Genomic DNA, 25,870 nt, shown 5'->3' on the forward strand with positions numbered 1-25,870 from the left:
CCAGGACCCATTTCCCTTCCTGTGAGCGGATGCAGTGCCCCAGGCAGGTGGGCCCGGGAGAGAGGCTGCCAGTCTAGATCCCTGCCCTGGTCTCTGGCTCTGCTCTTACTGTCCTTCCTCTTCCGCTCTCCTTTGGAGCAGGAATAGACCTGTCGTTCTTCAGACCCACAGCAGTCTGGGGATGTGAGGACATGGCGCATGCAGAATTCCCGTCGTCTTTCTCAGTCACCTGCATTCATTGATAACTCAAGCTGTACGATTTTAAGACTTTGGAAGGGGACACTGAGACCTGTGGGGAGACAGGGATGCCTCCCCCTGTTGACAAGAAACTGCCCAGGGAAGACGTCAGGAAGGAACCCAGATGAATGACAAATCTGTAAAGAGGCCACCTGCAGGGGAAGAGAGGGTGCTGTGTAAGCTTGGGTGTCATCTCAGAAGGGACACCCCCTGGAGATGCCCATCCCCAGGTGTCAGACCCGAATGGGTTTCCGGTTTACTTTGCCTGTTCATTTCCAGACCAACAGACACTCCCCGAGGAGAAGAGAGCAGCGTGGCTCTCCTCCCCTGTGCAACTCAGACCTCGTGCTCTGGAAATGGCACTCGCATGCTGAGCTGGGGACCAAGCGCTGCTGTGTGTCCCGCCCCAGGCTGCACTATCGCTGCTCGACTTCTCACACAGTGGACTTAAAGGCAAGAGAGATGGACGGGTGTCCACGCAAGTGGAGCGTAGACCAGTGAGGACCCTGTGCTGGCGTGGGTACTTTGGGCATGACTGTCACTTAACAGAGTGGTCCTGCTACCACTCCCAAATAAGGGAGTTCCAGGCTTCCCTGAGCACATTTCCCCTCTTATTCTTAACTAGCAATACTGACTGGCTACCTCTTCAAGACTTGAATTTTCTCGTTTCTCTCTGAGCTAAACTTTCAGGCTTGGGATCTCTGATAGTGGAAATCAATTCCAGCAGTCCGTATTTTCTTGTTTTATGTAGGTCTTCTCTGTAGCCAGCAGGTGGCACCGTAACCTCATTTCTACCGGCTTCAGGCTGTCTTATCAGGGAGATGGAAAGAAGGATATTTGGAAGGGCCACCTAGGCTGCTGCTATTCAGCAGATTTTGCAAGTGACTCTAGCTCCTCCCTGTGGCTTTAGGCATAACTAGACTAGAGTCCCAGGCGGAGACTACACCTGATTTATAGATCCCAGCCCTGAGGGGGCTTTTTTTTAACCCTTTCTCTGTAAACTGGAAAAGCTAGTTCTGCTGAGGTGGAATCAGCACTGGGGACTGTGTGTGAAGGAAGAGGGCCAGGAGAGGATAGTTCAGAGGTCAGATTGGTAGCAGCAACTTCCTGGCTCGCCATCCCTGCCTCCGAAGTATTCCGAGGCAGCTCCTCCCTGTCTAGGGGCAGCCATCTTTAGCGTGGCTCTACCTGTAGCCCTGGGTTGCGGTCATGTGCACAGCCCATCCACCCACAGTTCATTCTCTCACTGATCATCTACTTAGTTCCAGACGCCGACATGGCACTGACCTGGAGAGGACATACGTTTAGGGATGGGGAGGAAGACCCTTAAACACAGGCAAAGAAGATGGCCCACGTCACAGAGGAGAGAAGGGAGCTCTCTCCAGGGCTGGTCAAGACGAACCATTGGCCTGGGGTTTTTATGACTATCAGCAGAGGAGACCATCCTTGATGAGGAGATAGGGAGCTGCAAAATATCCCACACAGTAGTGAAGATCACAACTCAACCCACTTTGGCGGCTATGGAGCAGGTGACAAGCAGGCGGACATCAGCGAGGGGGGCAGAGACAAGGACACCAGCCCTGCAGTCCAGATATGAACTGGGAGGGGCACCAGGCAGAGCAACGCATCACCGAGAGGCAGTGGAAAAAAACACCTTTTTGCCGTAACATACTTTTAGTGAGCTTTCTCATCACGTGGCTAGCTCAGCAGCAATCACAAGAGTTAGCATTTATTGAATACTTGTTATGAATCGGCACTTCTGAAGCGTGTTACATGTGCTTGTCCACCTGCTCCGAGTCAACTCACTGAGGTAGGGACCATTAACATGGATGAGACAACTGAGAACAGAGTCCTACGCCGGGATTCAGGATTTGAGCTGAACCACACACTGATTAGCCCACACCTCTCTGCCCCTCCCTGAGGGTACTTCCGCCCCCAGCAGAGTCTCAGGAGGGAGGCCAGGCCCTCACTTATGGTGTCTGGTGGAGGTCAACCGGCTAAGGTGGCCAGACAGACTGAGTTGGTGGGAGGAGGAGCCTGAGGTGGGAGGATGAAGCCCTCCCGAGGTCAGGGAAGAAGAACCTGCTTTCCGGGCCTCCCTGCCAGGGCCATGTCGGGTGGCAGACGCTGGCAGGGCCCTCTTTTTTCCAGCAGCATGCCCTCTGCCTTACCACAAGAAAAGCCCCGAGTTCAGGCCGCAGGCCGGAGGCTTTATTGAGAATGAGGCAGTAGAGTTCTGGGCAAGGACACATGACCCTGCTCTGAGAACCCAGGCTCAGGTCAAGCCAAGAGCCTTGCCTCGGGAAGCTCTCTTCCCTCCCCGCTGAACTTTCCAGTACTTCTTTTTCTAGCAAGTGAGATAAGCCATCCCTATCCACCGGCATCCTCCAGAAGCCGTGACTCACAGCTACCCGTGGGGAGCCAGGAGCAGAGTGTGCCTGGACTGCATCTTGTATGGCAGGCACAGGACCCTTCTGAGCACCCCACTTCCCAGCCTCTCGGGGTGGGAACAAAATGAGGCAGTAGGTGGGACACAAGATCTCCAGTCATTTTCCCCCTGCTTTGTCCCCTTCTGGCAGCAGTGTGCCCTATGGAGGCCAGCCTGGGCAACCGTCCTGCCCTGCCTGTGTGAGCCCCTCAGCTCTCACGCTCTCACACTGGCCTCCTCCAAAGACTGGCAGGATTCTTCAACCACCTCTTTTACAAGGCATGAATAGGGCTGGGGCCTGGCCAGGTATTTCTTAGTGGCTACAGAAACAACAGTAGACACCCAACTTGGGGGTGGCTTTCCCCCAGTACCTGTCGTGAAGGGTCAAGAGTGGCTTTGAGACCTTAACTTTAGGAGCCCTGAACCTTCTATAGCCTCCCCAATGTTGGGGAGAAAGACAGGGGTAAAGCCTGTTCTGAGCTGGGAGGAGCAGGAACAAAAATAACCCGGTACAGGCTCCTGCTGGGGCCAGAAATAGCATAGTGACAACTGCCTTGTACCACCCTGGGCACACAGCGGCAGGGAGGCTGAGCCCAGGAGGGTCTTGTCACACAGCAGACCCTCACCTGGCCAAGGGGCTCGCACCCCGTCCACTCTACATACCATACTTTACTCTCCATGTGCCCACATAAGTGAGTGGGGGCCCGAGGGACTGCAATTTAGGACAGGGAATCCGGAGAGATGCTAAACTTGGGCTTGGCCTTCGCCACAGCCACACTGCGCTTGCGCAGAGGCCCTCGTGCCGAGGCGAGAGTCAGGGCATCCAGCAGACTGCGGTCCTCATCAAGTTGGCGAGCTGTGCAGAGTGGTGTGGGCACTTTAACGGTGTTACCAAATTTGGAGTAGTCCACAGAATATCGGCCGTCCTCCTCGGCCACAATGGGAACAAAGCGCTGCCCCCATAGAATCTCGTCAGCTAGGTAGGAGGTGCGGGCCTGGGTGGTAATGCCTGTAGTTTCTACCACGCCTTCCAGAATGACAATGATCTCCAGGTCTTGGTGGTGGTGCAGGTCACTAGGAGCCAGGTCGTAGAGAGGGCTGTTGGAGTCGATGACGTGGTAGATGATGAGCGGGGCCACCAGGAAGATGCTGTTGCCACCCACGCCATTCTCCATGGGGATGTCCACCTGGTGGAGAGGCACGACCTCACCCTCAGGGCTGGTGGTCTTGCGCACCACCTGCATGTGGATGGTGGCGCTGATGATCATGCTCTTTCGGAGATCTCCCACGCGAAGCATGAAGCAGAGGCGGCCATGGCGCAGGGTGATCACAGCATGCTTGCTGAAGATGAGGGTTTCTGCTCTCCGATGGGCCTGAGCCGTCTTCATGAAGATGCAGCCCAGCATGATGGCGTTGATCATTAGCCCTACGATATTCTGCACAATGAGAATAAGGATGGCCAGAGGACATTCCTCTGTCACCATGCGCCCACCGAAACCAATAGTCACCTGGACCTCGATGGAGAAGAGGAAGGCGGATGAAAAGGAGTGGATGCTTGTGACGCAGGGCACACTGGTGCCCTCTCCGGGGGCCAGGTCACCGTGGGAGAAGGCAATGAGCCACCAGACCATGGCGAAGAGCAGCCAGCTGCACAGGAAGGACATGGTGAATATGAGCAGCGTGTGGGGCCATTTGAGGTCCACCAGTGTGGTGAACACATCCTGCAGGAAGCGGCCCTGCTCTCGAATGTTCTTGTGGGCGACGTTGCAGTTGCCTTTCTTGGACACGAAGCGGGCCCTCCTCTCCCGAGCACGGTACCTGGGCTCTGTAGGGTCCTCTGCCAGCCGGGTCAGCACATATTCCTCAGGGATAATGCCCTTTCGGGACAGCATGGCTCCGTTGGCCCCAGGAAGGGGCTTCCCCCATGAGGGGTACTGCACTGACCTGGTCTATGGTCTCTTTGTGTGGTCCCCTCTTTGGGCTCTCTCCTCCTTGGGCTATCCTAAGCTTGTACCACCCTCTCGCCTGAAATGCCCCCAGCTAGGTCCTGCTTCTCGTTACACCAGCTTCAAATGCCGGCTCCACCTGCTCCTTGCTTACTGAACCCCCCAAACCAGCCTGCGCCTACCTGGCCCTGGATGCCCGCTAAGCTACCTACCACCACCCCTGAACCTCCCCTGAATTCCCTTTCCCTGGCCCAGCCTTTCTTCTCAAACCACCTCAGAACTTATCACCTCCGGGTCTCCCAGTTCACCAGCCCTCACTCGATCCCCCGCTGTTCTCTGGTCTCACCCACTCTGTCCCCTCCAGACTCCAGCTTCACTTCTTGACCCAGTCTCCCCTCCAGGTGTGTCCCCCGATTTTCCACACTACCTCTCCCCTAGCGCCCCCGCCGCTCTCCCGATCCTCTCTAGCTCTCGTCCTCTCTGTCTCCTTGGGATCCCGCGCCCTTCGAGTCACCCCGCCACCAGCTGCGCTCGGGATCCCCTCGCCCTCCACCGCCCAGGCCCCCACTGGCTCCGTGTGGCGGCCTCCCTGCTGCCCTGCCGCCCGCCCGAGGTCTCCGCCGCTCCGTCCCCGCCCCGCCTGTCGCTGCCGCACCTGCTCCTGCTGCTCAAGCCGCGGCCACCTCCCTGCCCCCTCCCACTCCGGTGCTCACTCCCGGCCGGCTTCCCGGGCTTGTGTCTGTCTGCGAGCCGGTCTTCGGGCGCCGACCCATGCGAGGTGGGGGTGGGAGGCTGCGCTCTGGGGGCTCCCAAGAGCAAGTGCAGACTCCGCCGCCAGGGGGCGCCAGATCGGCTCCCGAGAGGAGGACTAGGGCGGGCCTTGGCACAAGCCCCGCCCACAGAGGATTCTTGCCCCACCCTCGCCTGCTGCCATCCTCAGCCAGTCTATCGCGCTTTCTTCTAAAGACGTTCCTTTTGCGAAATTCTCTTAGTTTGGCTCAGTAGTTCCTGGAGCCCCGACTTCTATTTTCCCCAGGCCGCAGTTGGCTCTTACCTGTCTCTCACACAGCACTTGATTCCCGGGGAAAGAAGGCAGTGAGAGTGACTGATTCAACCCTGAGGCTGGGATGAGATAAAACAATAGCCTCGGGACTCCTCAACTAACTATTCTTCCATTTGAGAGTTATTCTTGATGCTACAAATGTTTGTTTATTTGTCTGTTCACCTATTTGAGACAGGATTTCTAGTAGCCAAGGTGACTTCACACTTGCTATCTAGCAGAGGATAACCTTGAACTTCTGATCCTCTTGCCTCCACTGCCAGAGTACTAGGATGGCAGGGCAGTGGCTACCACCCCTGAATTCTAAGAGGACTGATTCTGCCGCATTTGCTTTGTACTCTGTACGGCTTCAGCCTGATTTCTTCCCCTTTAACCATGGGTGGTAGGGGAATCTGGGTCTAAAGAGCTGGAGCACAGAGGGGGTGACTGAGGTTATTGTCAAGAAAAGTGGTTCTGTTTCTCTTGCGGGTGTCACTGTAGAGCGCTCCCTGAAGGTTGTTGGGTCACCTGTAATGCAAAGGCCTGTTCTGGGATTCAGATCCTTTTAGACAAACCCAGCCCCCTCTGTGACTTGCGTGAGGACTTGAGGCAGGGGCTAGAGTAACAGTGGTACTGGGAATTCAGAACAATACAGAACATTTTCATATTGAGTTGGGGTCGTTCAGAGAGAGAGAGAGAGAGTTGTCTTTCTTTCCAAATCCACCTATAGGTTGAGTGGCCCCTGTTACAAAGAGTGAGATAAATACTATACTAACTGGGCATTATACCCAAGGCAGAGAACATCAAACAAGTTGAGTAGAGACTAGGAAGTCCAAGGACACAGTTACACGGGAAATCTGAGGCCACTTCAACGTTTAGCCATCAAAAAAGGACCCTTGGAGAACTCCGGCAACTTTAGCCAACTTTCAGAAGTCCCTGAGGGAAAGGAGGAATCACAGGTAGGTTTGCTTGGCCCAGTAGGTAGTGCCAGGATAGGGTGGAGCAGGAGCAGGCTTTGATGGGCATATGCAAGAGTCTGTTCTGATCATAGTGACCGGATATGATATGGCCTACATGGTGGAAAGATAGAAGTCTGAGCTGGTGGGCCATTAATTAGATCATCGCGGAAGGATTTGAACCAGGATGGCCTTGGGCATGCTATTCCTCTGCGGCTTCCTTGGGGTGTGAGTCCTTCCCTGGCAGAGCAGAGCTCCTTAACCCTTCCTGTGTCTGCTCCTGGAAGTCCCGAGTGGAAGGAACTGCTGGTCCCACAGAGGCATCTTAGGGCTGGCAAGGCAGGCCCTGCCCTTCCTTATGCCCTTTGCTAATCCCTGCCCCAGGAGATAGCAGGCTGCCCAAAGGGCTCAGCCTCCTCTGATTCCCAGTTGCTCACAACCATATCCCCAAACACTGTACTTGTCCAGATCTTTCCCCCAGAAGCCTATCTCACACGCATGGCCCTAGGATTAAGGGTCTTTGATGTCTCCCTATCGCCTTATCCCACCACACCCCACATGAACCACTTGGCAAGCCTACTTCCGCTGTCACTTCTTCATGATCCCCGCCTCTCTCCACTGTCTTTCTGATTATCTTAATTTCTTACCTCTTACACCCAGCACGAATCCTGCCTTTCCCAGGCAGCCTGCCAGGCTGAGCTCTCCCTGACTGAGTTCCCCAGGCTCTGGGCACTTCAGCCCTGCCGGGCTCCCTCTGGTGACTGATGAACTTTCCTTATGTTGTAGAGCTCTGGCCCTCCTGCAGTCCTGAGAGATGAAGACCTAGGTCGGCAACCCCAGGGTCTCATAAGTCAATGAGGCAATATGCAGGCGGGATGCAAATTATAACAAATGTATGTAAATGAGCACCTGCCATTTCTTGGTGCCAACAGGGTTGGGACAAGCTGTTGTTTTGGTCTCCTGGTGTCTAGTCCCTGGCATCTTTGAGCCACCACCTGGCTGACTTGTACAGCGATGGCTCAGGGACCACCCTTCTCCCACTTTTGAATGCTTGTGGGGGGAAGAGAGAGGTGGAGATAGTGGCTTGAGATCCTGGCTCAGCAAGCAGAGTTATTCCAGAACTCTACCAAATGACTGGGTGGGGGTGAGGGCATGACCAGGCGAGGCCCTGAGATTCGGGTCCAGGGCTTCACTGGAGTGTTGGGAAAGAACACCTCATTTTCCTCCTGATGGCTCCAGGACAGAGTGTAAGCTCAAGCTACTACTGGCCGTCTGTCATCAGACACAAGGGAAATAGGATTCAGAAATGGAGGCACCATCTTGATGTCACAGACCTGGAAAGCATTCCTCCAGTCACGTAACCACAGTGAATTCAAGTTCTTGTTTAAGCCAAGTTGAGTTCCTGTTAGAGGAGATGCTGGGTGCGAGACCCCACCATTATAACCCATGTGGGCAGCGCAGAGTCCCAGTTGGATGGCGACCTGCTCCTTTATCTGATAGGGCTGCCACTGAGTCGTTACCCCCCTTGCTGTGGACTGAATTCCATCCCTAAATTAGGATACTGCTCCCAGTTACATTCATTTGGGGCCTTGAGGAGATAATGAAGGTTCAGTGAGGTTGTGGTAGGAGCTAATCCAGTCTGACTAGTGACTTCGAGGAACAACGTCCCAGGAGAAACCAAAGCACCTTGGTCTTGACTCTCAGCCTCCAGGAAAGGGAGAGGTACATTTTTTCCTGCGAAAAGCCACCCAGACTGTGGCATTTTGTTACAGCAGCTGGAACTGCCTGATACAGATCAGAAACATGGTTTTGCCTCTGTTCACATGGCATCTTCAAATCTGCTCTGTTCCAAAGGCAGCCTGATTTCTTGTACCCATGGGGTACCCGTTGCCCCTTCCACAGAGCCAAGGCCTCCAGTAGCAAATAATTAATTTATTTACAAATGATTTACACTTAGAAATCCTAGGCAAGCGAGTGGGACGTGGGGTGGCACTTTGGCACCAGCAAGTCACTTGTCTGCACGGACAAAGGAGGCAAATATGCTGTCCTTTTGGTTGAGAAGTGTCTCTGGCTTGTCAAACTCCAGGATGGCACCCCTCTTCAGGACCATCACCAGGTCTGCACTTAGGATGGTGTGCACACGATGCTGGGTGAACAGGAAGAGTTGGTGTGTGTGGTGGGCGGGACAGCAGAGGAACCCTGTCCTCCCCCAGCCCGGAGGAGGCCACTAAGCCTCTGCCCCGCCCCCACTTCTTTTCTCATGTAGCTCTGACAGACCTGAGGCTAACTATGTAGCCAAGGGTGAGCTTGAACTTTTGTTCTCTATTCCTGAGTTCTGGGATCACAGTGTTAGCACCACGCCCCGTTTCTGCAGTGCTGGGGACTGAACCCCAGGCTTCTCAGCTGCCAGGAAAGCACTCTACCCAGCCTGTCTGTCTCCCGCCTGAGGCGGTGCTTCTAACCTGGGGTGGCTGTGATCTAAACCCTCTACCCTTCTCTCCTCCATAAAACCTTAGCTCGGCCCCCACCCCATCTTCAAGAGTTACAGACTCCCACTCCAGGCTCTCACTCTCAAGGAGAAGCAGCCCCCAGCCTAGCTCACAGGGCTTTAGGCAACAGTCTCTCTTGGAATCCAGAGAAATAGGGACAAGGCCTGAGGCAAGTAAAAGTGTAAATCTCTAGACACCCCAAATTCTGCTGTGCCCTTCTGCCAGCTCTCTGGACTCCCTGTCCTGAGGACTCTAGGGTCTTTCCCTGCCTACAGGAATGAGTCCACTGGTGACAGTCCCAAAGGCGAGCTTTCCGCCACATACAATGGCCCCTTACCGCAATGGTGACCACAGTGCGGTCTGCGAAGGCTGTCATCACCACTTTCTGGAGGATGTTTTCCTGTCAGGTGGAGGTAGTAGCAAGTGACTCATCTGCTCGTGGATGGCATCTGGGATGGTTGTGATTCACCCCAGCTCCTAGTTCTATGCCCATCTTCTCTCTGGCTCTAGTCCCAGAGGGATGACCAGGTTCTCAACACTCAAGGGCTGGACTTACTTTCGCCACATACCCCTTGATATGAATTAAATGTCAATTTTAGACTAGGGACCAGTCTATGCCAGCTGCTCCCTAACATGCCACCCCAGGACCAACCGTAGCCATGTCGATGGAGGCAGTTGCTTCATCCATGATAAAGATGCTGGTCTTCCTCACAAAGGCCCTAGCCAGGCAGAACAGCTGCCTCTGGCCTTGGCTAAAATTCTCCCCTCCTTCCGTGATGATGGCATCTGGAGAGGCAGAACCAGGTTAGTTCTGCTGTGAATAGAGTAGCCCCATGACTTGTGAGATGTAAGGAGCACATGTACAGGGCCCACGGATGCGGCTGTGTCAGGGTATGTGCAGGGATGATGCAGCCGATACGACAGGGCTGTCACCTGCATGATACAAGTGCAGTGGCCATCCTGGGGCAGTGCACTGCTGGCCCTGGGCAATCCTGAAGCCTGGGCCAGAAGGTTGAACCAGCGATGCCAAAGCTTGTCTAGCCCCACGGTACCTACACCATGGCTCTGACTGGTCCTGAACTGGAGCAGCATCCTCCCAATAGGTTGTATGATGTCTGTCTTTTATCTGTGTCCACTGTGACTCCTCCTCAGGGCAGGTGGACAGGCAAAGCAGGACTAAAGATACACTGTGATATGGCGGATTTGCTATCTATCCCCCAGGGACCCTGAATGTCCCGTGCTATACTCTGAGCTAGGTGAGTTATGTGACCAGAGGCAAATTGTTTAACCTTTGAACCCAGTATGCTGAAAGGTGGGGCTACATGGTCACTGAGTTCTTAGCTAGATTCAGGGCTCCAAACTGGGGGCTCATCTTAGCCATGGGTGTGAAGTTTCCCCCGCAAACCCATCTGCGCAAGGAGCAGTCACCCAGGCCTCCTGGCAGCGCCTTCACCACCAGCTTCAGCTGGGCGATCTCCAGAGCCTCCCACAGTGTGCTATCTGAGCACTTCTTCTCGGGGTCCAGGTTGAATCTGTGGGGAGGCACATGGAGCCTTCAGGGAGCAGGGTTCTGCCTTCATCCCCAGAACAACCTAGTGCAGGAGGGGTGCACTGAGGAGCTGGCAGTGAGCTTCTGTGGGGGACCCAAAAGCGCTTGCTTAAGCCTAATGAAGGAGGCCGAGAAGGAGGCCTGCTGGAGACTCCCCATCTGTGCTCAGATGGCAAGGCCGGCCCGGAGCTCTCACCTGATGGTGCCACTGAAGAGGACCGGGTCCTGCAGAATGATGGACAGGCGTGAGCGTAGTGTGTGCAGTGGCAGCTTGGCGATGTCAATGCCATCAATGATGATGCGCCCTGTATGGTGATGATGTCATAGGTCATGTGCCACCAGGGTAGGAGTGATGCTGGGACACAGATCCCAGCGAGGATCCCGAAAGGCAATGACTGTCATGGGGCTTCCTCTGACATCCCAACTAGAGGCCAGGACTGAGGTCTTGCCTGGTGACTGTGGGCACACTTGTGGCAGCTAACACACAAATCACCTTCAAACATATCCACCATTCGGAAAAAGGCCAGAGAAAAGGAGGACTTCCCGCTGCCTGTGCGGCCGCAGATCCCAATCTGGAAGCAGAGAAGCAGGAGCACCCTGTGACCCTGGGGATGCACGTGTGTGGGAGGTCACAGCACTGTGACCCTGGGGATTCACGGGTGTGGGAGGTCACAGCGCTGTGACCCTGGGGGGGGTGCAAAGGTGTGGGAGGTCACAGCGCTGTGGCCCTGGAGTATTGGGGTATGTGGGTATGGGGGAGGTCACAGCACTGTGGCCCTGGGCATGTATAGGTGGAGGAAGTCACAGTGTTGTGATCCTGGGGGGTGTGCTGGTATGGAGGTTACAGCATCTCCTCTTGTCTTGGTTTTCTGACCAGCTTTTCTTTGGCCAGGCTGGAGCCAGGGTTGAGCTTGCTTCCTATGGTGGTTCAGAGGGGGCTTTCTCGGGAACCCAAGAGTAGAGTACAGGTAGAGATGGCTAGTTGTGCAGGTCTAGGAATGAGTCTGCAGGGGAGACCTGCATCTTGTTTGGTAGCGGTGCAGGCCCTGGCGTGCTCCCATGTGCATGTGTACGGCAGGACGATGTGGGATGGTGAGTGTGATGTGTGGGGATGGATTGGCTTCTCCACCTGCAGTCGGGCCATGCCTGATCCTTCTGCTTCCTGCTTCTCAGGTCCTAAGAGAACTTACATAAAGTACTGGTACAGAGACCAAGATAGTGACACAGAAGGGCCAAAGGGGAAGAGATAGGCAGGGGTAGAGATACTGCCCAAGGCAATGACAGTAAGGCAAAAGGATACCAAGAGGGACAGAGAGACGAGGGCAGAGACGGGCTGAATGAGGATAGGACTCAGAGTGCTGGGCGCTGGCTGCCTCTCTCTCAGCCTCTGCTCTGAGGCTCAAGGGAGAGTTATGGATCCCCTGTAGAGAAGAGGCCCCCTAAACTAAGGGAGTCTGAGATGTCTGCCTCTGTGATGGGTGGGGTCTGAGGGTAGGAAGAGGGGGTCCCACCCAGCTGACCTTCTGTCCTGGAGAGATGAGGGCATTGACGTGCTTCAGCACGGGCTTCAGGGAGCTGTCATAGCGCACACTCAGGTTTTGAATTTGGATCTTCCCTTGGTCTGGCCAGTTCTTGGGGATCAACGATGGTGCTGAGGGCCAGGCTGGGGTCAGCCACCAGACGTAGGCCCCTCCTAGAACCCCGAAAGGCCACCTCCCCACTCTGGGAACACCCTCTACAGGTTCTCACCCAGGAGCCCCTCGTAGCTCTCTGCCTCAGTTTTCAGAAGTGCATGGATACGCTTCACAGCCCCCAACTGAATCTCCATGTCCGCCAGGTTCCTCACCATCCAGTTGAGGTAGTTAGAGACCTATGCAGGCGAGCTTGTCACAATGGCTCGGTGGTCACCACTTTCCTCTTGACCTCCTGGATGACTCTGCTTACTCTGAGGAGGACTAGGAGCCACTGGACACTGCCTGGGCAGGGGCACCCTGGAGCCATGAGAGGCTCTTCATCCGTCATTCAGCAAAGCCTAGGTGGGTGTCACCGTCTCCCCCCTATCTCAGTGGAGGGCAGCGCCCTGGGTTCCCAGGAGGGCACCTGACTCCTCCCTCCCCCGCCCACCGCCACTCACCATCAAGGCATAGGTGAGGCCCAAGCCTACCAGGCCAGCAGAGAGCTCCCTGTGGAGGGAGTTGGAGATGGAGGTGGCAGCCGCAATGAGCACCACACAAGCTCCGATGTACTCCTGAGAAAGGACAGCGGCTGGCCCGGGCTGTTGTGGGTCAGAGCCTCACCTTGGGGCAGAGAGTAGCTCAACCAGCCTGAGCCCAGCCCCACACTCCCACAGCAGACACACAAGGGGCTGGCGGAAGCTGAGGCCTAGGAGGTAATGTTCATTCCAAGGTTGTGTACCCTGCTTCCTAAGGAAGCGTGTCTCACCACCGGCTCCAATAAGCCTTCACGTGTGTGTAGCAATGGCCTCTGAAGGCATACATTTGCCCGCTACCCACTTCGGACAGGATCTCATAGCCCAGACTACTAAACTTCGTAGTCTTTACTGCTAACCCCAGAGTGCTGGGATTACAAACATGGTGGGAGAGGCAAGCACTCCCCAGCTGAGCTGCATCCCCAGTCCCAACACCTCCACTGTCCTTAATGTCTACATCCTGAACATGCCCACTTTCCTTGTTCCTAGAACACTTGTGGGGTCTATGGGTGGAGATGCAGGTTAGATGTGGAGGGCTGCCAGGGCTGGAGAACAGGAGGGCCCTCGGTCCCCACTATCAGTCAGCCCCTCTTCTGTCTGCATCTATGTTCCCCCTGCTCCAGCCCCACGTTCCTACCAGACCCTGTCCAGGCCCCAGGGTGGGATGGCACTTGCCATGCGGACTTCCAGCCACCTGTTGGCTGCCGTGAGGAAGAGGGAGGCAATGTTGTTGGAGTCTGTATATTCTAGAAGCTTCTGCTGGAACCGGGCCTCGTACCTGGAGGGTGAGCAAGATGTGACGGTGGGAGGTGTCCAGGTGGGCACTCTTGTCACTTACAGAGGGCTCTCAGCAGCCCCCAAACAGGCCTGCTCTTAGGTCACAAGTGGTCCCTGCCCCTCTGTCCACCTCTCTTCTGCTTCTGGCCCACAGGTGTCCTGTATTTCTCTCTATGGGGAGACAGCTTATTCTTTCAAAGTCACAAAATGTGTCCCCACTGAGAACATCAATGGTATCCAGGATAAAGAACCACGTCCTTGTCAGGGCCAGTTATAATCAGCCTTATCTCCTGCCACCACGATGCAGCAGGGTCCCAAGCCTGCTCGGGATTCATGGCAACATCTCTCACCCCCAAGCCCTTGACTCATGCTTCTTCCATCATCTGGAAGCTTTTTCTCTTGTTCTTTAAAAATCTGATCCCTTCTCAACTCTCAGGCCTGACTCCTCAGAGAAACCTCCATGGCTCCTCTCCCCCACCCCAGGGGCTACCCTGACTCCTCCCTACCCCTCAATGGCCACTCTGCACCTCTATAAGCCTGTCTCTGCAGCCTGTTAGCTGCTCAGAGTCTGCTGGAACACTCACTCCTCTAGCTGAGCACGATCCAGCTCGCTCACCAGACTGGGGAGGTGTGAGGAGGGCAGTGTGTGTGCGCAGCTTCGGAGCCTGGCACTATCGTGAAAACATTACAGACAAGTGAGTTGACCCTCTGATAAGGCCTGGCCCTCTCAGGCAGGTAGAATTGTTCTGGACAAAGATCTCTGGGCTTTCTGTCTCAACCTCCAGGCCTGGTCATTTGTCCTGCATCATAGTACACAGACCTGCCTCCTCTGATGGTCTGGGCTTCTCTGCCACCTCCTTCAGATGCTTAGAAGTACTTGTTTAATGATGAACAAAGAGACCATGAGAAGCCATCTTGACACTAAACTGGGAAAAACCAAACTTGGGCACTCAGGGGGGCCGCCACACCTTGTTGGGCATATGCGTATTCCTGATACTATTTGTTCTACTCAATTATTTCTGGGCAGAGGACATGGATCTGAGGATGAGAAAGTGCATCCCTGAGGTATAGGGAGTGTGCATTGCACAACCAAGTGGTGAACATGTGTGCGTGGGTGACAGGTCTGAGGTGAGTGCGAAGCTTTGGCACGAGAAAGGTTTGTGTTAAGTGCATGTTGATATGTGCATGTGAGTGCATGCGTGCCCAGGGTAGGGTGAGGAGCGTATGGGGTTTGAGGGCCCATGTACATGACAGGGAATTCGAGGCAGCTGATGGTTATGCCTGAGGACTGGGAAAGAGCTCTACAATAGTGCAAACCCAGGCAGGCAACCAAATGCCAGGAGCACACGAGGATCACGGTTTCTTCCTGGGCTAACATCGTGGGGACACTGATGTTCAGCGTGGACTGAGGGTCTCTGGGCCACACCGAGACCAGTGTAGGTCACTGTGGAAACAGCTGTTTCTGTCCCAGTCCCCTCACGTTGGGACGCACCACTCTGTACAGATCTGCCTCCTCGGAAGGAGGGCTGGGCTGGTCTTCTCAGCCACTTCTATCAGACTTTGCTTTTGTATGGCAGGCCCAGGAAGTGCTTATTTGATGATGACCAATGAGAAGCCTGGGTTTTAGACTCACACCTATGCCACATGACTATTGTAAGGATGACTGTTAGTGACTCGTGTGCAATATTTAGCCCTTGGCACTCCACCAGTGTGAAGTCAACAATGCTAGTTAGCATCTACTGGGGCAGACTTCTGGGCTAAAGCCAGCAAATGAGCCACATAGAGCAGTGATTAAAAGTCTTTTCAAATGTAGGAATCATTCACCACGATGAGCAGGGGGTGGACTAGGCAGCAGGTCCGTGGTTGACCAAAGGCTCAGCCTGAGCCCCGGCTTGATCTGAGGTTGAATGACAGTGCTGGAATCTGCTCAGAAGCCTAGTCCATTTAGACAAGCAAGTCTGTGGTGCCAGGACCCAGCCCAAGAGCAGCTAGACACATTTTAAAACTTAGAACAGAGGCTAGACCAAAGGTGAAGCAGTCTAGGACAGCTGGGAACCAAGTCTGGAGCCCTGTGGCAGGCTTCGGAGCTTCTGGGTGGAGATGGACAGGCTTGTGAGGGGTAGGGGATGTCCAGGGAAGGCAGCCTGGCCTAGGGCACAGCTGTGCTCTGCTTTCCCCAGATGACATCTGAGGGGTGAATTCCCACAGGCCCACTTGCCTCAGGAGCAAGTAAGGCCTGTGCCAAAGCCCAGGGCACACTCCCTAGGGCTGACCATGGACCTACAGGTAGTAGGAGAGATGAAGGTCTTGGGCCCTCAGCTCTTAAGCCGTAGGGTTGCTCCTAAAGTAGGGTTTGGTGTCACATGGCCATTAAAATAACCTGTTGTTACCATCTGGGTTAGGCTTGGAGAGGAGAGCCCAACTATGTGGGTCAGGGTCTCTGATCTGGCTGGGAGGAGGGACAGGGGCTCCAGGAGACTCACCCACTTTGTGGTTGTGAGGAGTCAGGGTCTTTTCCAGTCTCTGAGAGCTTGAGATTGCTCCCAGCCCAACACCACCACTCAGGGTAGTGAGGCCACGCCAGAAACACTGACTTTCAGAAAATTCCCCTGTGTGGGTGAACTTTTCCCTGTCCCCTGAGTCACAGCTTCTATAACTGTTCCTCTAAGAATCCTTCCCTGGCCGCATCCTATCTGGGCTCCCAAAGTCTTCCCTTTGGTGGAGAAGTAGTCACATGGCCTGTGGGGACTGTCCGCCATGTGAGCTCACCGTGTCAGATGGGTGAGTAGGCTAAAATCTGGGCTTCGTGGGGCCATTTCCCAGAGAGGTCATGTGACTGCTCAGTGCCTCAGTTTCCCTACCTGGGCAGTAGGAACAATCACACTGGGCTGGCTCCAGGTGTAGGGACCTTTCCAGTGAGGCCACATCTGTGCCAAGCTGGTTAACCATGCCTGCCTTAGCGCAGAGGCCCACAGCTGTCTGCAAGGCTAGGGTCTGGAACCCACATGGCCCATCCTTGCAAATGGACATTGCCCAAGGCCTAGGACATGATTTAGATGGGTACACCCTGGGCTGTCCAAAGTAGGGCCCTTTGATTTGTGTCTCACAGCCTGTGACCCCGAGGCCAACCCCACTCCAGTCCACCCCTCCATGGGGGCCTCTGGGCTCGTACCTGAAGGCGCGGATGGTGGTGAGTCCTTCCACAGTTTCAGCAAAGTGTGAGAGCAACGGGAGCTGTGTGGTGTCATCCAGCTGCTGCAGATCCCTGCGACAGATGGCAGTGGTTAGCAGGGCAGCGTGTGCTCAGCCTCAGCGGGAGGGCAGCTGCAGCTGCCGGGCTGGGTGGCCTCATCGCCTTCAGCCTCAGTTTCTCCTTGCTGAGAGAGACAGTGATGGGATGGTCCCATCACGTAACTGGGGACAGCAAATATGCTTATGTGAAGGGCTTCAACAGAGCCCGCTAGGCCCAGGTCCTTTCACCTTGGGCAATGTCCACCTCCCATCTGGTTCCATTTCACAGGTGGACACCCTGGGTAGGTGACAGCTGGCCAAAGGAACAGGAAGGCCAGATTTGACGGTCTCAATTCCTTGTTTCCTAAGAACTACAGGCCTCAGGGCATCCTAGGCTAGGATCTAAATATATAGTTCCTCGGTGGGGAGAGGAGGCTACAGGTCTCCATGGCAACAAGGGGCCTCCTGCTCCCTATAGCCATGCTTCATATGCCAAGTAGGCCAGCTGGGACACAAGAAGCAGCTTCCCTAGACACTGTTCCAAGAGTCAGGTACCAGGAACGGGGCGAGCATGTCTTCCGTGGCAGAGGAATGAACTGTGTGGGGCAGCTTGTGCTACAGCGTGTGGAAATACTTCAAGTGAACAGTGAAGTGTAATGTTTGGAAAGACACTGTCATTTTGGTAACGCCAGCACAGAATGTCTCCCTGGGTGCTCAGAAGCTCCAGGCCATTCAGACAAAAAGTCATTCATATCAGTGCTGATTCTTATGAGCAGGCGATTACAGTAAAAAAAAAATGCAATTAAACATAATGATTATTGTTACCAAGCAGTATTTGGACTCTTGTTTCTTATCAACTATACACACTTGGAAAAGGTACTTAACTTTTATGGACATTACCTGAAGTTAAAAAAAAAGTACATTTTGTATCACAAATACTTACATGCTTATATGACCAAAGCAAAGGTTTCCCAGAGCTGTAATGAATGTAGTCCGATAACTCGTGTTATAGATCAAAATAGAATGCATACATATATACACATGAAGCCCAGTGCCTGGAGCATGGCAGGCAAGTACTCTACCCCTACCCATTCCTAATCTCTGTTCTACCTCACTGTTTCTAACATGCGAATTATGAATCAGGATATTGATTTAATAATGGTTGTAATCGGTGGTTTAAGTACTTGTGGTCTTTTAGTTTTTCATTCTAAGTTTTTGAATCAGTGAGTTTCACAGAATAACTCTTAGGAAGAACTCTCTAGAGAATACTCTAGAATACTTCGAGGAGGAAGTGTGTGTGTGTGTGTGTGTGTGTGTGTGTGTGTGTGTGTGTGTGTGTGTGTGTGGCGTGCCCTAACCTCACAAGGGCAGATCTGACCCACGAGAGTAGCTGCAAGAGCCCTAGTCCATCACACTCTCACATCAGGGGCCATCGGGGTTCCCATAGAGACCAGCCTGGTTCCTAAGTCAGCGTGGCTCCTGGGATCATACAGTCCTCACGGTGACCACTGGGACAGATGAATGAAGGACATAAATGTGCATTTACCCTGCCCAAGCAATTCCATTCCTGACCACATCTCCCAAGGAAACAACTGAGATATGAACTGTAGCGCGTGTGCTGACCGACGGTAGCTAGGAGAGGCATTTCCTCCATTCCTATTGGCTCTTTCTAGTTCCAATTTTGGGAAAGCACTGCTCTATTACTTTTACGATGATGATTCTGGCAAGCGTCCCAAACTGCCATCACAAAGGACTTCCTATCCCTGTTCCCACACCTCTACCCACCAGACTAGAATGCTGCTGTCACCTGGATGCCACTCGGAAGTACTTCTGGATGAAGTAGCACACCACAGCTAGGGGTAAGAGGGCCACGAGGAACACAGGTGTGACATAGGAGATGACAGTCAGGGCAGAGACACAGAGCAGGGTGGATCGGCTCAGACACTCCAGCGTGGATGGGATGTGCTGAGGAGGTGAGGGGAGACATTTCTGTATTAGACTCTTTGGAGTACTACGTGCCACAATGTTTGACTTTCGTTTTATGGCAGGCTCATAGTGCATCTGCCCAGCTACCCTGCAAGCTCTCTGTGGGCAGGAATCAAGACTCTGTTTTTCTCACAGTCTAGTGAGATAAGTCAACAAAGGAAATAGGCTGAACTCAAGTGAATATTCAGAATATCTTGTAACCTTCCTGAATGAGCCAGGGAAATCTTAGATAGAAGCCAAAAAGACCTGGTTTCCCTTCAGACTTACAAAGCTTTCAAGGGAGGCCCCAGATCCCAAGGCAGTGTCCGTCAGACAGGGACACTGGGATCCCCACAAAGGGACACTGGGCTCTCTACATGGACTCTGATCATCTATGCAGAGAGACCAGCATCCAAGAGGAAAAACCCCTGGGGTCCTAAGGAAATCATGGCATAGTCGGTACCTGGTCAATGGTGTTACAGTCAGATGAAAACCTGTTCAGGATGCTCCCCAGGGGTGTGGTCTCAAAGAACCTAGGAGGCAAGAAGAACCACTTTTTACTGACTTAGTTTGTTTATGGAATGATTTAAATGTCCCTAGAGCATCTGTAGGTCTGGCTTCCTCGGAGCAGTTGCCTTCGTGGGTCTACAAATATCTGGCTGTGTCCTTGAGAAGTCCTACACCACTCAAAGGGTGTTGGCTTCCATTTAGCCTCCCTCCCTCACAGGTAATCACGGATATCCTCCTCAGTCTGACTCACTTGGCAGCTGATCCCTTGGGACACAGAGTCCTCTCCCAGAAGCGTAGGTCCCCGTGGACAGCCTGTCAACTGGCTGACAGTGAGCAGCTATGCTGACTGTCAGCACTCTGTCCTGGAGTTGGCCCAACCCAACCAGAGAGTTTCTAAACTTCAGATTGGGGGCAAACAGAGAATAAGTCAACGAGGCTGCCCTGTCCATGGGCCACAGAGAGATAACAAAGTTGGAAGTACGGTTGTAGCCAGGCAGGGGGGCAGCTGTGAAGTAGGGTCCCAGAGGTCTGGAAGGCATGAGACCAGGTAACACGTTTGTCTCTGTGGTTCGGGTGTGATGTTATAGCTTCTAGACACCTGGCACTTTCTGAGCTCTGCTCCATCACATGAGGGCAATTTGAACAGTTAATCCTGCTTCCAGTGCCAGAAACTGCAGGCTGCGGAGGGAGGGGAGAGTGGAAGCAGAGGAACTTGGGGGCTGAGACGGGCAGATTACATCACCTAGGGAAGGGGGTTAACCTTTACCCAAAGTTTGCAGATGCCCATGTTGAAGGCTGATGTGAACATCAGATGAGCCAATCATGTAAAATGTTCACAGGGTCTGCCGAGTAAATGTCAATTCTCTCTGTTTCTTGCATAAGGACAGTCATCCCCACAAGCCTGTGACAGAGGCCATCAGCGTTCATCTTATAGAGGAGGGATTTGGGACTCAAAGCATAGTGACCTGGCCTGGTATTATCGGGTCTGGAGTACCTCATGGGGGCCAGGATAATGCAGTTGAGCAGACTGTGGTGCAACCTCTTGGCCACTTTCAGTCCTGTCCACTCCACAGTGACAGAGGTGACAAGGCACAGCACGATACCCAGGCTGCAGAGCACGGTGAAGACCATGGCATAGACAGACTGGTCCAGGGCACATTCCTGGGGTGGGGGGATGAGAGTATCCTGGGGTTGTATGTGGGCTCAGGCCCCCCTCTTCCTCTCTGCCAGCCCTGCTGTGGGCTGCAGTCATACCTGGCTGAGGGAACAGTTCCTGGCAGCAGGGCTCAGAACCAGGGCACTGTCAGTCCACTTGGCCAACCAGTAGTCAATGGCCACCAAGACCATGTGCTTGAGCAGCTGGGAGAAGACAAGCAGGGACAGGAGCAGAACGCCGGCAGAGGACAAGTACTTAGAGCAGGCTCGCCACGGGATCTTAGCTCGCTGATGCAGCACCGAGGATAAGTCGTCATCTTCCTCGCTCTCAGCGGCCTCCTCTGTGGGGCACAAGAACCCACCCTGTAGCTTCACAGATCCCAACTCTCTGAAGGTGAACCAGGGGACTTCTTATTCCCACTTAGAGATGGGAAAGCATATAGAAAAAAGAAAGATGCGCCATCAAACCACGCTACATGACCATGCCTAGAACCCTGGGTCTTAGTCTCTCCATGTGTGATGGCTAATACTGTCAAGTAGAATCACCTATAAGACAAGTTGCTTGGCACGCTGTGAGGGATTATCTACAACAGGCTAATGAAGTTGGGAAGGCCTGCCCACCACGGGTGGCGCCAGTCCATGAGCTGCAGTACTAAACTGAATAAAAAGGAGAAAGTGAGCTGAACATTCGTGGCTCTCGGCTGCCTGATTGTGGACACAGAGTGACCCCCAGCCTCATTCATGTCACCACGCCTTTCCTGTCACGACGGGTTATATCCCTAGATCTTCCAGCCCCAACACACCTTTCTGAAGGTTGCTTCTTGTCAGTTATTAAAAGGAACTAGCTCATCATGGGAGTTCACTGCACTCCCAGGCTGGTGGTCCATACCTTCCTCCTCTTCCTCATCCAGTAGAAGGCCGTCTTTGGAGGACATGGCACGGGGCAGGCCCTGAGACGGCTCTGGGGCTTTCCTCTCCAGGACTGTCTCCTGAAAGACAGATGGACACTGGCCAGTGTCTTCAGGGAGTGCTTGTGGGAAAGGAGAGGTTGGGGCCAGCTACATTAGTGCCAGAGTTTATTTCTTCTCTTTATCAACCAACAGCACCTGCTATCTCAGAGGGGAATATTCTTCTGTGTGTGTGAAGGAGTCTATGTAGCCAAGATCAGCCTTGAATTCTCCATCCTCCTGCCTCATCCTCCCCAGTCTTTTACTATAGGTATGCACCACCACACCTGATTCTGCCCTGTTCTTAGTCTCCGAGATGCAAGCAGCTCAGGTGGGCACACGACCGTGGACTGGCTAACCTCACATTCCAGCATCCTAACAGGGTGAGCCCACGACTGGATGAATAAGAAGGTTCTGCTGAGCCGTGAGAAATGCTCTCTGGTGGCAGAGAAAGCCCAGGGTTACTGACACAGTGCCGCTGCGGTGAAAATGGGGCGGATCTGAGTGCAGTAGAGCAAAGAGACAGAGAGAAACCAGAGACGAATGAAGCCACAGCTCTCCTGGGACTCTCTGGTTTCGTGAGCCAACAATTCCTTACCCCACCCCCTTTGCTTTGTTTAGATAGTTTGAGCTGGTTTCCAGGAGTCTTTCAGCTAAGTGGTATCTGGACATCTGTGTGCACCTGAGTCTGTCCTGGGTCCCTGCACGGGTGCCAGCTATGCCCTGGAAGAGCAAATTCAAGACAACCCTCCATCTGTCTTTTTGGAGACGTCATGGGGGGTGAGGGCAGGCGGGCCTTCTGAGTTCAGATTTAGTAGAACCTTCTATTTACGGATGGCTGTCTGGTCCCCATATTCTCACCTTCTCCAGTTCTTGGTCTTGCCGATTCATGAGGGTTTTCCAATGCTCAAAGAGCTGGTACTCAGACCTCTGGAAGTCCTTAAGTGTCCCCTCCCTCTGAATGGTACCGTCCTTCATAGCAATGATCTGCCAAGGAAGCCACAATATAGGTAGCTTAGAGAAGTCTGAGACAGAGGGATGGCCATCTTGATGTACTGTGCAGTGTGGTAACCCACCCTCACCAACATCATTCTCAGTGGGTATCCCAGCAGAGCTAACGAGTGTACCTTGGCCAGGACTGGCAGGCTACCCCCTGCCAGCCAACATCAGTTTCCAGACACTGAGCAGGCCAACTGTACGCTATCCCGAGCTGTTCCTGATGTAGAGTCTATCAGTTGTGGTAACATGCTTGTTAGTCCAAGTGAGTGTGTCTGTGCCCTTTTGAAGTACAGCAAACTGTATCTGAAGCACGAACGTCACCATCATACAGAGCCAGCTTTAACTGACACCCACCCATCTTGAGGTCCTGTGCACAAGGACCTCATGGGGCAGACACCTCCATGTTTGCTTTACTGGACTCAGGATTATTCTCCAATACAACCACAGTGCTTTGCTTTCTGAAGCCATTTAACCTGTTTTTTAATAGCTTTAAAATTGTTTCCTCTTTTTCATAGAGGAGGGGGCTCTCACTCCACAAGGAAGGTTTATTTTGAAAGAAATTAATTAATTAATTATTTGGCTCAGACTTGAATTGAAGCTCAGAGAGGGTCTCAGATGTGTGGCTGCTATCCACAGAAGTTTTGACACAGCAGTAGGCAGGTGGTCAATTATCTTTTGTCTTAGCATTAAGTGAATCCCAATGAGATGGAGAATAACTATGCCCTACCTACTGAAGAACGGGGAGGGGAGTGATCAGTGTGGGGGTCACAACACCATGTTCTGTGGGAATGTTGTCTGCAGGACTGCTGCCACTGTTGTTCCAGCATTCTGCATCTGACTGAGGCTCTACCCAACCCATCCCTGAAGGCCAGTGATCCAGGGTGTCGGCTGGAACAGGATCATCCACAGCCAAGCCAGGCAGGGAATGTCTGCAGCATAGGTGACACCAAGTCTCTGGACTATTAAGTATTTCTTAGCCTATACAAAACCACCCAGGGCTGGTGTCTTGTGCTTTGTGACCATCAGCCATTGCTGCTGGGCTGGGACTGGTTCTGTTGAAGATCACACATTCATGCATGCATACACGCGCACACACACACTGCTCCACAGTCTGTCCTCTTGTGTTCCCTACCCAATCTGCATGAGGCAAGTACTGTAGCTTGTGAGTCACCAGGACCACTGTCCTCTTGTCATCCCGGAGCAGCTCAAGGATGCCAGCCTGCATCAGGTGGTCACTCAGATGGACATCCAAAGCTGAGAAAGGGTCATCCTGAGAGAGATGATACAGCGTGTGGACAACAGGTGGACGTAAGCAGAAGTCTCCAGAGTCCTATCGAAGCTGATCTAGGTACTGACACCAGCTAGCTTTGTGGTTAGCTTTGAAATCCCCACCTGTCCTCTTGAGAGCTCCAGTGTCTTACTTACCACCCTTAAACAGACATTATCAGTCGGCTTCTGGTCCTCTGCGGCATCCATGGATACCCATCTCCTACGATGCCTGAACTCCTCAGGACAGTGCCCCAGGTCTCTCCAGTCTGCTCAGCCCCCCTTTTTATTCCCACTTCTCATCTGTCCTTCCCAATTGCCCGAGCTGTCCTTTCTGTGTGACACGCTGCTCTGCCTTCTGCGTGAAGCGCTTTCCATCCAGCATCCACCTAAGCACGAGTCCTGCTCCTGTGTCCTATCCTCTCTGTCCCAGGGACAACCCTGTGCAGAGCCAGGTCTGGTAGTCTGTACACCCCTGCCTGCAAGGTCCCCAGGATCTCACATCCTGAGCTGTCCCTGTTACCAATGAACTTAACAAATGTAGGAAGGTAGCCACTGGGCTCTTCTGCACGGTCATTTAAATATCAGATGGGGCCTTGGATGACCTAGAACCTCGTAAATTGCTGACTGTGTGTCAGGTCTAAGAATTAGGTGAAGCGTCACTGGGGAGGAGAGCTGTGTGTGTTGAGGGTCGGGGCACAGAATAAAGCCAGGGTCAGAAAGCTGAGGTTGCTTGTGCTGAGGCTTTGTCTGAATGCCCATTTCCTTTTTGCTTAATTGAGTCTTCAAGGCTCTCTCCAGGAAGCCCTCCCTGACCACTCTGGTCATCACAGCTTAGCGTAGAACTGGCTATATTTCCTGCACATATGTGAGTCTGTCTGCCTAATCAAACTTCAAATCTTCAAGGTCAAGGGCTGGGTATTAAGAGTCTTCAGTATCAACCAAGGAACATGAGTCATGGCGGGGGGGGGGGGGACACGTTTTGTCTCATGTTTGACACCTAGAGTGTTGTGTTGAGAAGGGTTCTGAGGCCAAGATGAGTTCTCTAGAGAAATAACTCAGAAATTAATTAGCAATGTCTAACCTGAGCACAAGCTGGGAAGTGGTGTTTGTACTCTGATGGTGGGGGCTGCTCTTTGGTCCTTTAGATACGTAGTCTCTAACCACGGCTTGCCTGCTCTCAAGGTGACTGGAAGGCTCAATGGGAAGTCCATAATAGGCTATCTGCACTGTTCTTGCCTGCCTTGGTTTCTCTATAAGACAACGCTGTGTATCTAGCAGGAGAATTTTGTTCCTGATTGGAGGGGGTGTTGGATGAATGATGATGAGTGTTAGGGAACCAGGCAGTCAGATGTGTGTGTCCAAGGGGAGCTTCAGCTGGGGCACTCACCAAGAAGACAACATTGGTGTGCTGGTAGAGGGCTCGGGCCACACTGATTCTCTGCCGCTGACCACCAGACAAGTTGATACCCTGTCACCAAAGCAGAGGAAAAGATCATGGTTTCAGCCCTTCAGGTTCTCACTGTGTACTTGGAGCTCTTTGAGAAGATGGAGTCACCCCCAGACATCAGTCGGGGTGCTGTGTAAATATTCTCCAAACGAAAGCATTCTCTCCTGGATGGAGAAAGGAAGCTTATAAGACTCGGGGAGCTAAGGAACATTAATGGTATTCAGGAAGTAAGGAAAACTCACAAGGTTCAGAAAGCTCCTGAAACTTACACGATTAATGGTTGTAACAGCAGAAGCAATGCAATTGCTGCAGAAGAGAGACTCCAACTAACCACTCTGCAGTAAGTTATGCAGGCTGCTGCAGGGAAGCAGCTTTTGTGAGTTATTAGCCATGTTGGAGTGGGCTTTGGATGATGCAGCTGCCTTTGAAACAGTCATACTTCCTTAATTAACCCCCAATAGACTCACAGGTTCACTAAGACAGACTTGGATGGAACTGGTTTTTGGTCTGTTGTTGGTGCCATATCTGGGGTAAACAGAGATTTCTTTATGTCTCCCCAGGAGAAGACACATAACACAGCACAACAGTTATCTCAATTTCACACTACTTGAAGTTCTTCAGGCCTTTCCTTTGTCCAATTCCACCATTCTTCTTCCTAAGAAGGACCTCAGGGAACAGTGGGAGCACGGTAGGGAGCAGGGTGGGATCTGCTACTAA

The 25,870-nt window shown here is 53.1% G+C and overlaps 2 protein-coding genes across 6 annotated transcripts in view; both read right to left on the bottom strand.

Moving 5' to 3' along the window:
• Nucleotides 1-1,903: 1,903 nt before the first annotated feature.
• On the bottom strand, nt 1,904-5,403 carry Kcnj11 (potassium voltage-gated channel subfamily J member 11). The gene has a single exon (XM_005366744.2). The coding sequence runs from the start codon at nt 4,555-4,557 to the stop codon at nt 3,385-3,387; it is 1,173 nt and encodes a 390-aa protein (XP_005366801.1). The 5' UTR covers nt 4,558-5,403; the 3' UTR covers nt 1,904-3,384.
• A 3,126-nt stretch (nt 5,404-8,529) lies between these two features.
• Nucleotides 8,530-25,870, bottom strand: part of Abcc8 (ATP binding cassette subfamily C member 8) — a 70,313-nt gene continuing 52,972 nt past the window's right edge. For 4 of the 5 annotated variants that reach the window (XM_026789080.1, XM_013353678.2, XM_005366746.3 and 1 more), the window contains exons 21-39: nt 25,094-25,174; nt 23,570-23,707; nt 22,300-22,425; nt 21,381-21,480; nt 20,591-20,832; nt 20,331-20,497; nt 19,290-19,359; nt 18,669-18,826; nt 16,803-16,895; nt 13,529-13,631; nt 12,779-12,892; nt 12,394-12,514; nt 12,165-12,295; nt 11,138-11,216; nt 10,841-10,949; nt 10,524-10,627; nt 9,748-9,881; nt 9,433-9,495; nt 8,530-8,752 (exon numbers count right to left, since the gene is read on the bottom strand). In XM_026789080.1, the coding sequence (XP_026644881.1) occupies nt 8,615-8,752; nt 9,433-9,495; nt 9,748-9,881; nt 10,524-10,627; nt 10,841-10,949; nt 11,138-11,216; nt 12,165-12,295; nt 12,394-12,514; nt 12,779-12,892; nt 13,529-13,631; nt 16,803-16,895; nt 18,669-18,826; nt 19,290-19,359; nt 20,331-20,497; nt 20,591-20,832; nt 21,381-21,480; nt 22,300-22,425; nt 23,570-23,707; nt 25,094-25,174 (2,271 nt within the window). In that variant the 3' untranslated portion in view covers nt 8,530-8,614. The remainder of the gene's footprint in view (nt 8,753-9,432; nt 9,496-9,747; nt 9,882-10,523; nt 10,628-10,840; nt 10,950-11,137; nt 11,217-12,164; nt 12,296-12,393; nt 12,515-12,778; nt 12,893-13,528; nt 13,632-16,802; nt 16,896-18,668; nt 18,827-19,289; nt 19,360-20,330; nt 20,498-20,590; nt 20,833-21,380; nt 21,481-22,299; nt 22,426-23,569; nt 23,708-25,093; nt 25,175-25,870) is intronic. The other variant, XM_026789082.1, reaches the window with a different exon arrangement.

This window comes from Microtus ochrogaster, unplaced genomic scaffold (genome assembly GCF_000317375.1).
Source record: "Microtus ochrogaster isolate Prairie Vole_2 unplaced genomic scaffold, MicOch1.0 UNK14, whole genome shotgun sequence".
Classification (NCBI taxonomy): Eukaryota; Metazoa; Chordata; class Mammalia; order Rodentia; family Cricetidae; genus Microtus; species Microtus ochrogaster.

Excerpts from the sequence above, each read along its gene's own strand:
- Kcnj11 (XM_005366744.2), bottom strand. The coding sequence starts at position 4,557 with ATGCTGTCCCGAAAGGGCATTATCCCTGAGGAATATGTGCTGACCCGG.